Source organism: Salminus brasiliensis, chromosome 22, assembly GCF_030463535.1.
Source record: "Salminus brasiliensis chromosome 22, fSalBra1.hap2, whole genome shotgun sequence".
NCBI lineage: Eukaryota > Metazoa > Chordata > Actinopteri > Characiformes > Bryconidae > Salminus > Salminus brasiliensis.
The window spans coordinates 25,038,490-25,053,625 of NC_132899.1; the positions used below are offsets into that span (position 1 = coordinate 25,038,490).

The following is a 15,136-nucleotide window of genomic DNA, read 5'->3' on the forward strand; positions in this document are numbered from 1 at the left end:
GCTGTTCAGTGGCCGGCATCGGTCAGGACCATCCTGGGCTCTGACACGCTCTCCAATGTCCACGGCAGCCAGCACAGAAACAAGAAGAAGGTAAAAGATGCTCCTTCATGCTCGAAAGTTGTCATTTGTTTATTCTCCAGCGTCTTTCCACTTCCACCTTAAGTAGTAACTGGTGCTACAGGCATGTTCAGCCTCCCGAATAACTCGGTTTATGTATTTCTGCTTGAGCTGTCTGTTTACTGCCCTCCAATAACTAAGACCGACTGCTGCTGTGTGTTCAGGCGGTGATGAAGGCTTTCTCCCGGGATGCTCTGGAGCACTACATACCGGTGATCCGAGAGGAGGTGCGGAGCGCCGTGCAGGACTGGCTGCAGCGCGCCCCCTGCGTGCTGGTCTACCCGGACATGAAGCGCCTCATGTTCCGCATCGCTATGAGGATCCTGCTGGGCTTTGAACCAGACCAGATCAAGACCGACGAGCAGGAGCTGGTCGAAGCCTTCGAGGAGATGATCAGGAACCTGTTCTCCCTTCCCATTGACGTCCCCTTCAGCGGCTTATACCGGGTAAATACAATTTCTATTAAATGTGCAAAGTTTTTATTGTTTGACACTTAAAATGTCTGGAGGCAAGACTTTTCCCTCTCTAATCAGATTCTGTTTCTTTTAAAAGGGCCTGAAAGCGCGAAACTTCATCCACGCCAAAATAGAGGAGAATATCAAAAAGAAAATCCAAGATGGCGACAACGAAAACGAGCCAAAACACAAGGACGCGCTTCAGCTGTTGATTGAAAACAGCAGGAAGAGTAACGAGCCGCTCAGCATGCAGGTAAAATGTGACCTGAATGTTAGTAAAGCTTGCCCTGTTTAGGAGTAAAACTCACACAGGTCTGTGGAAGTGGTTTAATAAATGTTTTTTCTATGATCACTCTTAGGCCATGAAGGAGTCCGCAACTGAACTTCTCTTTGGGGGCCATGAGACCACAGCTAGCACAGCTACCTCTCTGGTGATGTTCCTGGGGCTGAATCCGGAGGTGGTTCAGCGAATTAGAGACGAGTTGAAAGAGCAGGTAAGATCCATTATCTCTGTAGAACACACTTTGTGTGACCTTTTGCTTGACAGGTTATGGATGGATGCTAATGAATGGATTCTCTTCCTTCTCCCCACAGGAGGTTTCCGGCTTACACTCACCTGGGAAGGCTCTAAACATGGAGATGCTGGAACAGCTAAAATACACTGGCTGTGTCATCAAGGAAACCCTCAGAATAAATCCACCTGTACCCGGGGGATTCCGCGTGGCGCTCAAGACGTTTGAACTCAATGTAAGTTCATCTTTCAGACAGTGTTTGTTCTTTATGAAAGTGGTCAAACTATAGTGAGAACTGAAAAGAACCTGACTGGCTTACCCAACAGCATGTAGATGCTTCTTAAGCTTAATCAACATATTTAATGCTTTTAAAAAGTGGACCCTGAACAATGCCAACACTTGATTTAACACATTATTAGAAACGGTGTGTTGAGATTCATGCCCCTACTGGAAAAGTCTCCCATAATAGATGGTGACCTTTTTTTAATCCTTTAATCTTTTTTTTTTCTCCAGGGCTACCAGATTCCCAAGGGATGGAACGTCATTTACAGCATCTGTGACACGCACGATGTTGCGGATGTCTTTCCCAACAAAGAGGAATTCCAGCCTGAGCGATTCATGACCAAAGGCTTGGAGGACAGTTCAAGGTTTAACTATATCCCCTTTGGAGGAGGCTCCAGGATGTGTGTGGGCAAAGAGTTTGCCAAAGTGCTGCTCAAGATCTTCTTAGTTGAGCTAGTGCAACAGTGCAACTGGACACTTTTAAACGGACCCCCAACAATGAAAACGGGCCCAACCGTGTATCCCGTGGACAATCTTCCCACAAAGTTCAGCCCGTATATCAGCAATTAAACCATTACTTTGGGCTTGAGCTGCTAGCATAAGCATTGTACATAGGCATTAGATGAAATGTGATGTATGACATTTTTATATTTTGGTTTATATAATAGAGCTGTATATAATTCAATTTTTTAACAAAGGGCACTACTCTTCCATGGATCCCTGTCTTTCTTTGAGGTGTCTGTGATGTATATTTGTAATGTAGCTTTGTTTTTATATATATTTAGTGTTTTGTACTGAATGCAACTTATTTAAATTACTCTCTGCTGTATGGGCTTTATTTAATAAAACATTGTGACCATATTGAAAAACCTTGTGTCCTTTCTGAGAACCAGAGTCTGTTTACATATTTGAAATGCAAGCAACTGCATCATATTTGTTAGTGACCTTTTTTCCTTAAGCAAAAAATTAAGCTTAAGGGTTTCGTGACATGAGTAGTAAAACCGTACAGACAACAAAAATGTGAGGTAGATGCCATGATGGCATTATGCTCCAGCTGTATAAAGCTGCATGATGACCGTAGTAGTTTATATGCATCAGGCTTCAATCTATCTTTAGGAGCCATGTGAAAGGTTTTTACCCCTTCATAGTAGTAATGTGTTCAGGAAGAAATGACTATAACTCCACAACCACAACAAACAAATGTGGTTAAAGCACCAAGGGCAGTGTATTTAACCAAGCTTGATGGCACCAGTTTTATTCATAATGAACCAAGATCAGTATGACGATAGTACTAAAATAATGGAGATAATGAGGCTTGAGCTCTAATACAGGCTCAATTTAATCCCATATGGAGGACGACCTTTTAATTCAACGCATCAGCTGAGATTGTTTGCCGACAGTGTACTGAAAACACATGTCCATGGACAACCAAAAAGGCTGACGTCCACAGCCCGTTTCCATTAGTCTGAAAAATAAATGGGTATAGGGGGCCTGGGAACAGAAGAAATGAACGGAAGCTCCACGAGGATAATAAGCAGCCCGGTGTGACTTCAGTGACGTCGGCCACTGTGAAAGAGGTAAGAGGGTGGTGGAGAGTTCACACCGGAGAGGGAAGGAGAAAAGGAAAGGGGGGGTGAGACGTGTTGGGCGATATCGCAACTGCTTGTCGTGCCGTATTTTCCACAAAAGAGCAATTCCATGTGAATGCTGGGACAGGAGGTGACTTGAATGGAATGATGAAGGTCTAACACTATAGAATAACCAGTTTAAGTGTGGCCTCACCCTCTCTGGCGAATGCCTCAAAGGAGCAAAATTTCACAAATTACGGCATTAAAAGAAGAGATGGTTCGAGGAGGAGGAGAAGAGGAAAAAAGGGCTGCCTGGGCGGGCTTGTATCCCAGCACACAGGGGTCATGTGGAAGGGACTTGTCCTTGCGTGACACTGAGAAGCAAGGAGAGAAAGCAATGGAAAAGAATCAGAGAAGCACTGGCGGCCTGGCAGATGCCTCTGTTAGCTATTTCTCTGCCCCGTTCTCTGGGCTCCTGATTTACATCCGCCCGACTGCATGGCTGACACCTTTATGTCCAGCCGCCCTATCCGAGCAGGCCCGGGCCCTTTGATAGATGCAGCTGAACTTTTCCTCCTATCACCTTGTAAAGAACCTCCGCCCGGCCTATTGTTTACCATCGAGGGGCGACAGCAGAACTTTTTATCCGCAAAGCCATATTTTGTCTAAATTTGTGAGTATATACTGAATTTATAGCTGCTAAATGAAAGCCATTTCAGACCCTCTTGTTTTTATGCAGTTCCTCAAGCCTAGGGTCAAGTAAATCAATGTAATTGCGACTGGACCTGCATTGTAACGATTCCTGGTCAGGCACTGTGCTATTTGCACAGTTTGCAGAGACAAAAAGTGTCCGTTTCTACACTGTAGTTCTGCACAGAAATTCTTTCTTGACTCCAAAGCAGAAAAAAAGAAACACCTCTGGTAAATCCTCATCTCACCACAAGCAGATGAATTCCACATGAAAAACACATACAGTGATGAGAGTTACATATAAGTAACCTTGTAAGTCTCTCTACATAAGAGCGTCGGCTAAATGCCGTGAATGTAAATGTAAATATGCCTGAGCAACTGCAAGAAACAAATCCTAGGAAATCTCCTTCCTAAAGACTTCAATTTGTCATTTGAACTCTATCTGACTCCCCGTGTCATGTCCCCTAAGAAATGAGGTCTTTAGTGGCCCAGCAAGTCTAATGTGCCCTTAAACATAACCGTCTCCAACTAAACTTAGCTCGGCACTGTAATAGACAGGGTGTAAAAGAGCTGTTCCATCGACAGAGATAGGACTCTCCGGCTCCAAAGTGAAAATGGCTTTTTCATTACCACAAAAGTCAATGCAAACGCTCCTAACAGCATTTACATGTCTGCTGCACTCTTGCCCTCCTGCCGAATCATATCAGACCTTTTCCAGCGCTCATTTGGACTACCTATTAGCGGCCCGCTGCTATTACTTATAATCAAGTGGGGGCTTTTCACGGGTCCCAAGGGTCAGGAAAAGTTCAGTCATTTACAAAAAGAGGCATGACCTCACGGGCACATTAAACTGTCCATTTCTCAAGAGTTTGAGCTTCTGCGAGTCCTATATCTGTCTGTCCAGAAACGAATGATGATGAAAACGGATTTGAAATGACTCAAAATGCCCATGAGGCGTAAAAAAGAAAGGAGCGTGTGAGACTAAGGAGGGCGGTGAAATACATCACTCTGTAAATGAAACGACTCAATTCAGGGTAAAACGACACATAATGAAGAAGGGAGAAAAATCGCAGTGCTAGTTGAAAGTTAAACAGTTCACACGGCTGGTGAATTATCTACAATCTACAAATGGAACAAACTCACTAAAATCCTCATGAGCTTTAGTGTCGGTGCTGTATGATGGCTATGGAAACAGGCACAGCAGCACATGTCACTGAAAAGAAAGGCTAGGAATCTTTTCCAAAAGTTGTTTAAAGTTCTTGCCTGGCGGGCCTTCAAAAACACGGAACTACGGGACTGTGAGACACTTGGGGTCAAAAGTAATGGCAACACAATTCCATTCACTGACATTGAAAGGGGCCGCGCCCTGACTCGGTTCAAGTGGTGTCGTTCTTCGGGCCTGACCAGCACAGCTTTCTCAGTTTTCAGTGTAACAGTAGCCTGAACGATAACTGCGGCCCATTTACCTCTTAAAATGACAGAGGAAGCCATCGCTGATAAAGCCAAACAAGTGAAAACGAATTCCCCAAGTCCTTTCGGGAAGGAAACTCGATTCCTGCTTGGACGGCGCAGCATCAGGAGTCTATTGAGAAAGATGAAGATTAATGACTCGTACCTGTAGCTTGTCAGGTTAAGTGGCATGACTCTCACTTCTTCTCTCGAATTGCTGGACTGCCTTCACGTCTGCCTATGTGACCCCACCATAACATGGAAGAACTCGCAGTCATCCCACATCGGCCTTTAACCTTCTCTTGCCCAACATGTCATCAGCAATGCATTTAGAGGCTCTGGCTTTGTCCCCTCTAACTCAGATCTTCAGCAGGAGCAGTTGAGAACCGCACATGTCCACTGTGAAGTGAATCAGCTTGTGGAATTGGAGCATTTACTTGAGAGCTTGAAGATGCCTGCTCCTCTTTTCAGAAGGTTTCTTCTGAAATGAAGGGTTTGAACAGGGAACTTGTCCCCCCTCGCGGCAGTAGCAGTAGTTACTGTTCTGGAAAGTCTTTACACCAAATGGTGGTGTGAACATTGCTGTGGGGATTTGAATGACGTCAGCTACACAAGCATTAGTGAGGTCAGGTACACCACTCCAATTTAACCCAAAACTAAGGCACGGTGCTCGATCAATCCAGAGGACACAGTTCCACTGCTCCACAGCCCAGTCCTGAAGAGCATGTTATGGATACCACTGAGTGATGCATTCCATTGGTGGTGCTTCTCTATGTGCACTTTTTGTGATGCAAAAATAAAAAATATTTTATTATTACTTTATGTTTCAACATAAATACAGCAACTACAGCAGCAAGCTTCAATGGAAGGATCTTAAACAGAACAGTTCTTGTAAAAGACTTTCTTAAATTTCCACATAAAGGATTTACACTAATTAAATATATTTTTTTCTTAGAAACATTCATTCAACACAACCATTAAAGAACCTTTATTTTACGTGCAGACTAGTGGAGAAGTATTTACATGCTGAGATCATGTAAAGCATGGATACCTTTGCTTTATTCACATCAAAAATGTACATATTCATACCTTGAGCGTGTATTGGAGCTTCCAAATGGTGCATTAATGTCAGAGGCGGACAGTTCTGGGTGCTTGTATACACACTTTAGCCAGTCATTTCCTTCTAGCAAATAATTGCAGAGAGTTGTGAGATTTACTGCTGTCTTCATTAAGAAGTGTAATGGCCAGCAGTACTCCGTAGTTCCAGTTACATTACATTGCATCCAGCTGACAGTACCTTTTCAAGACTAGCTACACACGTCAGCAGGGTTCCCCAACCAGGGCTTTGCAAAGGCCTAAATGTTTGTGGTGGCAATGCAGAGGGTTGATGAAAATGTCACTGTTGAATATAATTAAATTATGGGGGAAAAAAAAACAATACGGACAAAAGAGTGAAGGGAGTGAAGGGAGGGCGGGGCATCCTTTTTAAGTATTTGAACAAGATTAATATTGAATATGTTTACAAATCCAAGCTGCACATTTCTGCAACAAATGAAAGTGCAGGCTTCCTTCCCAGCTCCCACCTTTAATGAATAATTTAGCTGGAAGGGAAATGAGAGCAAACTTTACAACTTACCTCATAGGTGGGGTTAAGTGTAACTGATTGAGGGGTTTGTTGTACCAGCAGCAAAAAAGTTTGGTAAAGTGCCACAAATATTCACCGTTGTGCAAAAACCTGCTACCAGGACAAACCAACCAACATATTTTCAATAGAAGCTTATGTAAAAAGATTCATTACACACAAACAAGTCATTTTGGAGCATTGCCATCCAATTATGTCAAAAATATGAAAAACTGCATTTTAGGTATGTGCAACAGCAACAAAAAGCAATAAATTTAATACAGTTCTGTTGCTAAAACCATGCAGGTTTTCCAACTTAAATGCAAAATAATAGAAAAAATAGAATCAGTAACAATTTTAAAACAAGCTACAAAGTGGAAGGGTTGATATTGAGACAATAACACCAAGATATTATATGTTTCTGATGAATCTGTGCACAAACGTTCCACATAATTTAGTCTGGTGTATTTAAATGGGAGGAAACACGCGTATTTCATTGCTTCATTGCTTTGTATTTTACTGCTTACAAAGTGTTGTTGTGACACTGTGTTAAACTAATCTGGCTGTGTGGAGGCTGTACTTTGCCCCAGTTAGCTCTCGCTGTGAGTAATCTGAACGCTTCAAAATGCTACTGCATTACAGGCTCTTAACAAGGCTAGTCATTTAGGTTGCAGAGGTTCAGCTGCCGCAAAAAAAGTTAGGAACCCCAGCATTGCAGGAATAATCTTTTTTGTCATTCCCATTAAAAATGACGTCAACGACTGCCCTGAGTGCAGCTTTAAACTTGAATATTCAAGTTACACCTTCAGTGAATCGCAGGGTAAAAACAACAATTATCTCAGTTAGATCCTCTTCCCTCCCAAATAAGCTTGCTTTTTGAAACGATCCCAAAACACCCCGAGATATCCACATGAGAAATAAGACGAGCAGTTCCAGGAGGATCTGCCGAGGTGAGAGATAATGACCGGCTTTGTAAGAAAACATCTGCAATTGCAGCATTCCAACTGTAATGTCTGCCACGCTTCTGCAGACAAGTTCAAACATTTCTCACAGTTCGTGACTGACAGCGGCCTCCGGCTGCTTCTCTTGAAGTTGGCGGCTTTCTGATGCCCTGGACTCCAAGCTGGCATGAACGGGAGCAGAAGTACATGACTTTCTCGTACACCCGCACCTAATGACAAAGAATGTGCTACAGTGATCACAACAGGATATCTATGTCAAAAACACTCCCTGGATCAAGACTTGCTCGGTACCTCTGCCAGGTTAACCGCCCAGTAAATCAATAAACATTACCCCGAAAATTACAGCGAAGCTTCCGTTTTTTTAGCGGTATCAATAATGCAGGAGTGTAGCTGCAAATGTAGTCAACCAGAAAATAAATTCCATCTTTTGATGCATGCTCGAGATAAAGTGGTGTGATCTTATATGATGGATCATTTAATAATTAAGAGGGGAAATATACTTCTTGATGACTGACAAACGAGACAAAAGCGATAGTGAGTCAGCTTTAGATGAGTTCTGATTAGTTTATGAGTAACACAACATCTCCCTCAGGCCTACTGCTATGGTTTATCTGTGGTATTTAAGCGTTAGGGTCAAAGAGAGTTCAAACCAATGAACCCTTATGAACCACTTGTTGTTTTTGTTTACTCGTATTGTTCTCGGCCTTCGATGGAAAAGGAAACTGCTGAAAAACGCTGTAGGCTAGCTCTCAGGGGCCGAGGGAAGCACAGTGTGGCGAAGTGCGTTGTGTAGGCTACAATGTTGAGCGTCTGATTTCAAATGTAGCGCAATGTCACATACCTACAAAAGTTCAAAAGTTCAGCCTAGCCATGAACTTTGTCAGCACTCGTTATGTCGTTCGACAAAGTCAGAGTACTGCCAAGCAGGCAGGAAGAAACCACCTTGCCCTCAGAGGACGCCCATGTTGAAGGTGATGTTGAATGCCATATATTTCAGCTGGCCATTTCACCTGGAATGAACTGTCATCTTTGAACTGTGATAGGCTGAGGGTTAGTGATCATGTAACGTGGCCTGCATTTAGGAGATATTGTTGGTTTTGGGGCCTTTATGAAGACGCTGAGCCTTGCATTCTCTGGGTAATCTATAGTTTAACAAGCCATTTGGATTTGGATTATTTGGATTGGTTAAATGGTTCTTTGGATTGCTGAAAAATCTTTTGTTGACCATTGTTACGAATAGTAGGTTAAATTTGGTCTCCACAGTTCTCACTGCTGATGTGAAATTTGCACCTAGTGGTATGCCCTCTATATATTTTCCTTGACTGGCCTGTTCAGTATCTGGTTGTTAGATCACCTCATCATCTCAGGACATTCCAAACTGTTAAATTGACTATGCCTATTACTTGTGCAGTGGCTCTGATTGATGGCCTCCTTTTGTCCTATGAACAGCTATGCAGTCTTCATGTTGGTTTATCCTATTTAACAACAAATGCAGTGTTCACAGGCCGAACCCCAGAGCTGTTTGTTTCATAGTGAGCTGTCAGTCAGTATGGTCATGAAACCAGACAATACCACCAATATCTTAAGGACAGGTAGAATGGACACTACTACAGTGTCAGAGCTATTACACATATATTCCCCATTTACTCACCCCATGCATAAGTGATATACAATTAAAGACGTTTGTCCTCTATGTGTCTTGGTCGAGATTCTGATATCATCATAGCTTCATCTGAAAGCTGGAAGATAAAGATAACGGAAGTGATAAGGCTGCATGAAGACCAGTGCCATCAGTAGCATCATTAGTCACCACCACACCTCCTCAATTTCATTCCCACAACCATGACAGCAACTGCCAATATCTCTGTTGTTCATTCTATCACATGATATGAAATGCTTCTGACTTTGCTCCGACTTCTTTACTCCGCACATCTCCACGTAAGTGCTGTCCCTTAACCTCCACGTCAAGATGTGGAGTTAAGGTCAGCAGGTCTAATGGAGACTGCCGGCAAATTAATCCCGAAATGAGCAGAGGAGTCTTTGAGGAATCTCCGCAGGCAGACAGCGCTGAAGATAAGCTGGGTTCTGCTCTGTCTCCTGCTTTGTTGGCTTTAATCTCTGCATCAACACTGCCAGGCACCTCCTCACTCAGCCCCAACACAGTCCTGCTCCCTTCCTTTAGCTCAGCACTACCTACACCATGTGGTTCTTCTCCAGTTCAATGTGCCGCATGTGCAAGTCCAGTCTGTGGTCAGGAAAACAGGTTGAGGTCACTTCTTGTGACGGCTTGATGATATTTAAACACTTTAAAAAACTGTGTGCAAAAGTTTGGACACCCCTGGTCAAATGACATAAAATAGATGATGAGCTTAATTTTTTTCTATTAATTTCAGAGCATTTAGAGCAACCAAGTTTCAATTTATTCAGTAAAATCTAACAGATTGGAGAAAAATACTGCAAAACATATCAAATGTGAACTGATCTTTATAATATTTGAACATGCCATATTGCTTATTTGCTTATAAATATGTTACATTCAGCAGGTGAACAGTAATTGCGTATTAAACTTAAAAATTAGTTTCAATTAGAAAATCAACCGTACATGTGTATGTATGTACATGAACATAATACTGCAGATGTGATGGCTGCAATATTGTCTTTGACCTTTTCTCCTCAAGTTTAATGATGATGATAATGATACTTAAGTAGATTACATATCAAATTAGGGTTTTTTAAATCAGATTAAATGCATATCATCGTGGTCACCCTGCACCATTATAACCCTTGCAAATGTAGAATACTGAGATATGAGCGGTAATGTCTTTGTCTCTTTTGTCTTTACCTCAGTTGCTGAAATATTAATCACTATGAATAACATTTATTTTAATCAATATTATATAATAATACAGGCCCGAACAATTCTCATTTAATAAAATCATCTACCTGTGAGATACATTATTATGAGATTATTAATATAATACATATATATTATAAGTTTTTGATAGAATTATTTGTATGGTTCCATCAAACTTTTGATTTTTTGACTGATTGACACTATGTCACTATGTCTACTAATGGACAAAAGTATTGGGACACACCTCTTAATCATTGCATTTAGGTGTTTGATTTTGTACCATTGCCACAGCTGTACAAAATCAAGCACCTAAACATGAAGTCTGCTTTTACACACATTAGTGAAAGAGTGTGTGATTCTATAGAGATCACTGAATTTAAGTGTGGTGCCACCACTGGAATAGGGTACTACCATTGCAATAAGTCAGTTAATGACATTTCCTCCCTCCTAGATATTCCACCATCAAATGTGAGTGGTATTATTGAAAAGTGGAAGCGTTCAGGATCCACAGCAACTTTAGCAAGGCCATGTAAAGGGGGCTCAACTCTATATTAATGCCTATGGATTTAGAATGGGAGGATGTCATTAAAACTCTTGTAGGTATAATATGTATGTGTCCCAATACTTTTGTCCATATAGTGTATTTGAAGTAAGGTAGGAAAATGGCTGGGTGCCACTTAGATTCTGTGTGTAGCAGAAATGTAACATTGTGTAACATCATAAAAAGGAATACCTAGCTCTTAAAAAGACAACAGACCTCTTACAGCATTACAAGAGTTACTCAGAAATATTTGGTTTTATACAGTTTATTAGTTGTTTATATTGTGCTTAAGATATTATAAGACTGTTCTAAAATATATATAAGATTCATAGTATATGTGTAATATTTTTAATTGCATTAATGTGCAATGTTATTCAGATACCTGTTCTTATTCTGGGACAACTGAAGGGCATATGATTGCCCCCCTTTGAGAAAACCTAGGATAAAGTTAGGAAGGCATTTGGAAATCATGGTGTAGCTTCAGACATTTTATGCAGAAATCAGTCATTCATAGGTTTACTACATCAAAAAAATAATTTTACAACCTCAGATGAATGAAATGACATGGAATTTTAAGGAATCTATTCAAATTAAGTTTGTCCTAATCTTACATTTGTATTTACACTCAGTTTAAATCACTGTTTTAAATTCAGTTATTTTGTAACCTAATGTGCCAAACATCAGTACAACACAATCCTCTTTTTCTGTATTTTTAATGGAAATCCAGGACTTAGCTGAGCTACTGTAAAGGGACACTAGTTCATATATTTAAAATAGCACCGTTTTAGAAGAGTTGGCTTCAAACACTATTGGGTGAACACCTGATGCTGATGCTCCTCAGCCCTGGCTGTTGTTCTGACCACCCCCCTCTCACTCAGTCATGTGGCCTGCACATGAACCCATGGCTGACTTTCTCCCCTCTGCTCCCTGCCGGCTCAGAACAGGAGCAGCTGTCTCCACTGACCCTGCTCCTGCTCTCCTGCCCTCCTGCCTGCAGAAAAGAAAAGTTACATTAGCCATTACGACTGACAACGTAGCACCCTAAGAACCGGCGGTGTGATGTCATGTTTGGCCAGCACCATTCCCATACTTCATTCCCATCCTAAATCACTGGATAGCAGCGGCGTGGGGTTGGTTCTAAATGTATAAGAGATGGAAGACAAATCTGCTGGTACAGTGCCATCCATCATTTTTACGACCACTGGATTCAGTTAGCGGTCACAGTGGACGTGACCCGGTGGTTTAAATCCGTAAACAAATCAAAGTTCGTGAACTTTAAGCGCCGCACGTATGCAGGGGAGTGACTTTAATGGATTTCTGATTGTTTGCGGAGAGTGTATTCTTTTGTCCGCCTCACACAGGCTTTTTAACAAGCTCATATCCTCTGCTGATGGATCTGACCGGCAATAAATCAACAGCACAGGTTGACAGCAGGGGCAATCTTAAGTTGTTTTAGGTATGTGAGAACAGGTAATGGTGCTTCTCAAGGGGAAAAAAAGGGGAAGAAAAAACTTTGTTCCTGGCAGCATGTTGGCCTGTTTGAGGCAGCAGCTGCCATGGTGGGGTTTTGAAAGCAGCCGAGTATAAGGAAGACTGCCACAGTTCATTGGGAGGGCAAAAGCAATATAGAGTAGCATGCCTGTGACACCAGCACACACACACACCCACACACACAGACACACACATATGCTGAAAGAGTTACCTCGGTGTGTCCTGCCACAAATCTCCCACTAAAGCAGCGTGCTCATCTGAACTGCCATTATCAGGCCTTGGGATTCTCGCAGGGTTCAATCTCATGTCAGGTAGAGCTTCATTTGTTTCCTGTGGCCAGAGCTGCTAATAGAAAACACGGCCCTGCTGAAAAGGCTTAGCTCACACGTACTTCCTTACCTCCTTGGAAGCTTTTACTTAATGATCGGAACAGTGAGTTACTGTCTGTAGGCCTCCGAGGAACTCTACGAACATGGGGACGGACTTGGTTTTTGGATGCCACGAGGGGTCACTCAGTTCTTCGTTGACCTCTTTTAGCTTATCAGTTGTATAAAACTCCAAAGGTAGACAGATTCACCTTAGCCATCTCATCCTTCATCCGCTCCATCCGTCAAGAGCAGCCTTTGTCGCCACCGTTTCACTTAATCCTGCTTTTGATTCTGCACTTCGGGGGAGGTGGAATCTCTCTCAGAGGTCCAAGCACTGGGCTGTTGAGGAATGCATGTGCTTTCAATGTCTTTTGACCATTGCTCAGAATTGGGTTTCCAATGTTTAATAGTGTTACTTTGTCTGAACAGCCTCCCGTTCTCGGTGTGGACCTCCTCAGAGCATAAGGAGCTCTACAGCTCCAAATAGGACACACTGCTGTTACATCAAGATCTCCTTCGCAGATTCCTTGCAAATACTGCAGAAAGCATTTCTGTGATTTCCACACAGGCCAGGGGTTATCATTGGGAGTGTGACATTTATCAGTGAAACACCATGCATCACTCCAAGAGGTGGTGATTCAGGTGGTTTCATCCATCTTGGAATATTAGAATGGATTAGGACTGAAAATGGTTCAGTAAACAATGAAGTAGAGCCCACAAGCCTGTGAAGTCTGGTCAAAATAACATCCTCTGGTTATTTTCAAAAGACTAAATAATGGCTTGTTATACAATCTTAAAAACAAAGGTACTTTGAATGGTTCTTAAAGTGATGCCATAGAAGAACCACTTTTGGATCCATGTTTATAATAGAACAGGGCTGGTTTTCTTGCTCCAACAGACCTACTAAATCTGGCAATTGACAAGTACTTGAGCTGGAAATGCAGAAAAACTGTGCAGGAATCTGGCCCTCCAGGACCGAAATTGCAGCAAAGCTAATTTACAAAAATCAGGTAATAAGATAAACAACACATCAACATCACATAAAGCACAAAACCATCGGTGAGCATGCCAATCGCAATAATGCCAAGGAAAAATTTCCTGCAGGAAGAATTCCTGGAAATAACCAAGAATCATAAGGGAGAGCCATCCTCTGGTCAAACCGACTGATAAATGTATGATGAAAAGCCACCACATAAGACTGCTCAGATATGCCGATACAATCACAGTAGTGGTGAAAATATATAGTCATGTGAAGAAACTTTTATAGGTCTAAAGGAACTTTCCTTTTTTTACCCATTTAAAGGTTCTTCATACTCACACATCTCTATTTCAAACATGACTCTTCATGAAACCAAAAGAGGTTCTTCTATGGCATCCGTCTGTTATTAACCCCTTAAAAAGCCTATAGAGCGCCGACAGGCCGAAAAGTGTTACTATGAACTTCTATTAGCAAAGAATAGCTCCACTAGTTTGTACAGAAGTCCCTGTGGTTACTGAGTAATATCACTTAGTGTGTGATAAGCCTTAGAGTGTTAGGAGTGATTGTAGCCTAGGGTTGATCCTCAATACTGTCATTTAAATAGGCTAAGTGGGTCTAAAATGTCTACGACAGAAATGACTGCACTTAGTTACAGGCAATACACACAGAACATCCACAGCACATTAACTACAAACACATACATACACTTTTTGGCCAAATGTGTGTGTTTAATTCAGCTACTTTCCAGGCGTGGGTTAGAGGGGTATAAAGCCCCCCAGCATTGAACTGAAGAGCAGTGGAACTGTGTTCTCTGGAATGATGGTTGGTGCTCCATCCAATACTTTTGGGATGAGCTGGAAAGTTGGGGATGAGGTGGAGTGGTGACCATCCAACATCCTGGTCCTACTAACACTCTTGTCGCTAAAAGCAATCAAATCCTCAGAGCAATGCTCAGAATAGAGAAAATGTTTGAGATCCGCTCTCCAGTAGAAAGTAAACTGTGCAGAAGAAGGCTGACAGCTGGTAATAACTGGCATTTTGGAAGACCACTGGATGGCTGTGCAGAATATAGTTATAATATTAAATAATGAAGTAGGTCTGAAGATATGTAACTGCATATATAATCATCAGGGACAATGAAAAAAGCTGTAGGGAAGGGCTCAGTAATGCTCATTAGCATAACCTCATAACTGAGTTTTATAATATATTGATAAATATATATCGTTTATCAGAATAATTCTTCAGAC

The 15,136-nt window shown here is 41.9% G+C and overlaps 1 protein-coding gene across 1 annotated transcript in view; it reads left to right on the plus strand.

Annotated features, from left to right (window-relative positions):
• Positions 1–2,216, plus strand: part of cyp26a1 (cytochrome P450, family 26, subfamily A, polypeptide 1) — a 2,748-nt gene extending 532 nt beyond the window's left edge. Inside the window, exons 2-7 of the mRNA XM_072667326.1 lie at positions 1–90; positions 282–563; positions 670–825; positions 932–1,066; positions 1,167–1,319; positions 1,598–2,216. The exon at positions 1–90 is cut by the window's left edge and continues 135 nt beyond it. Coding sequence (XP_072523427.1) covers positions 1–90; positions 282–563; positions 670–825; positions 932–1,066; positions 1,167–1,319; positions 1,598–1,936 — 1,155 coding nt within the window. The 3' untranslated portion in view covers positions 1,937–2,216. The remainder of the gene's footprint in view (positions 91–281; positions 564–669; positions 826–931; positions 1,067–1,166; positions 1,320–1,597) is intronic.
• Positions 2,217–15,136: the final 12,920 nt, after the last annotated feature.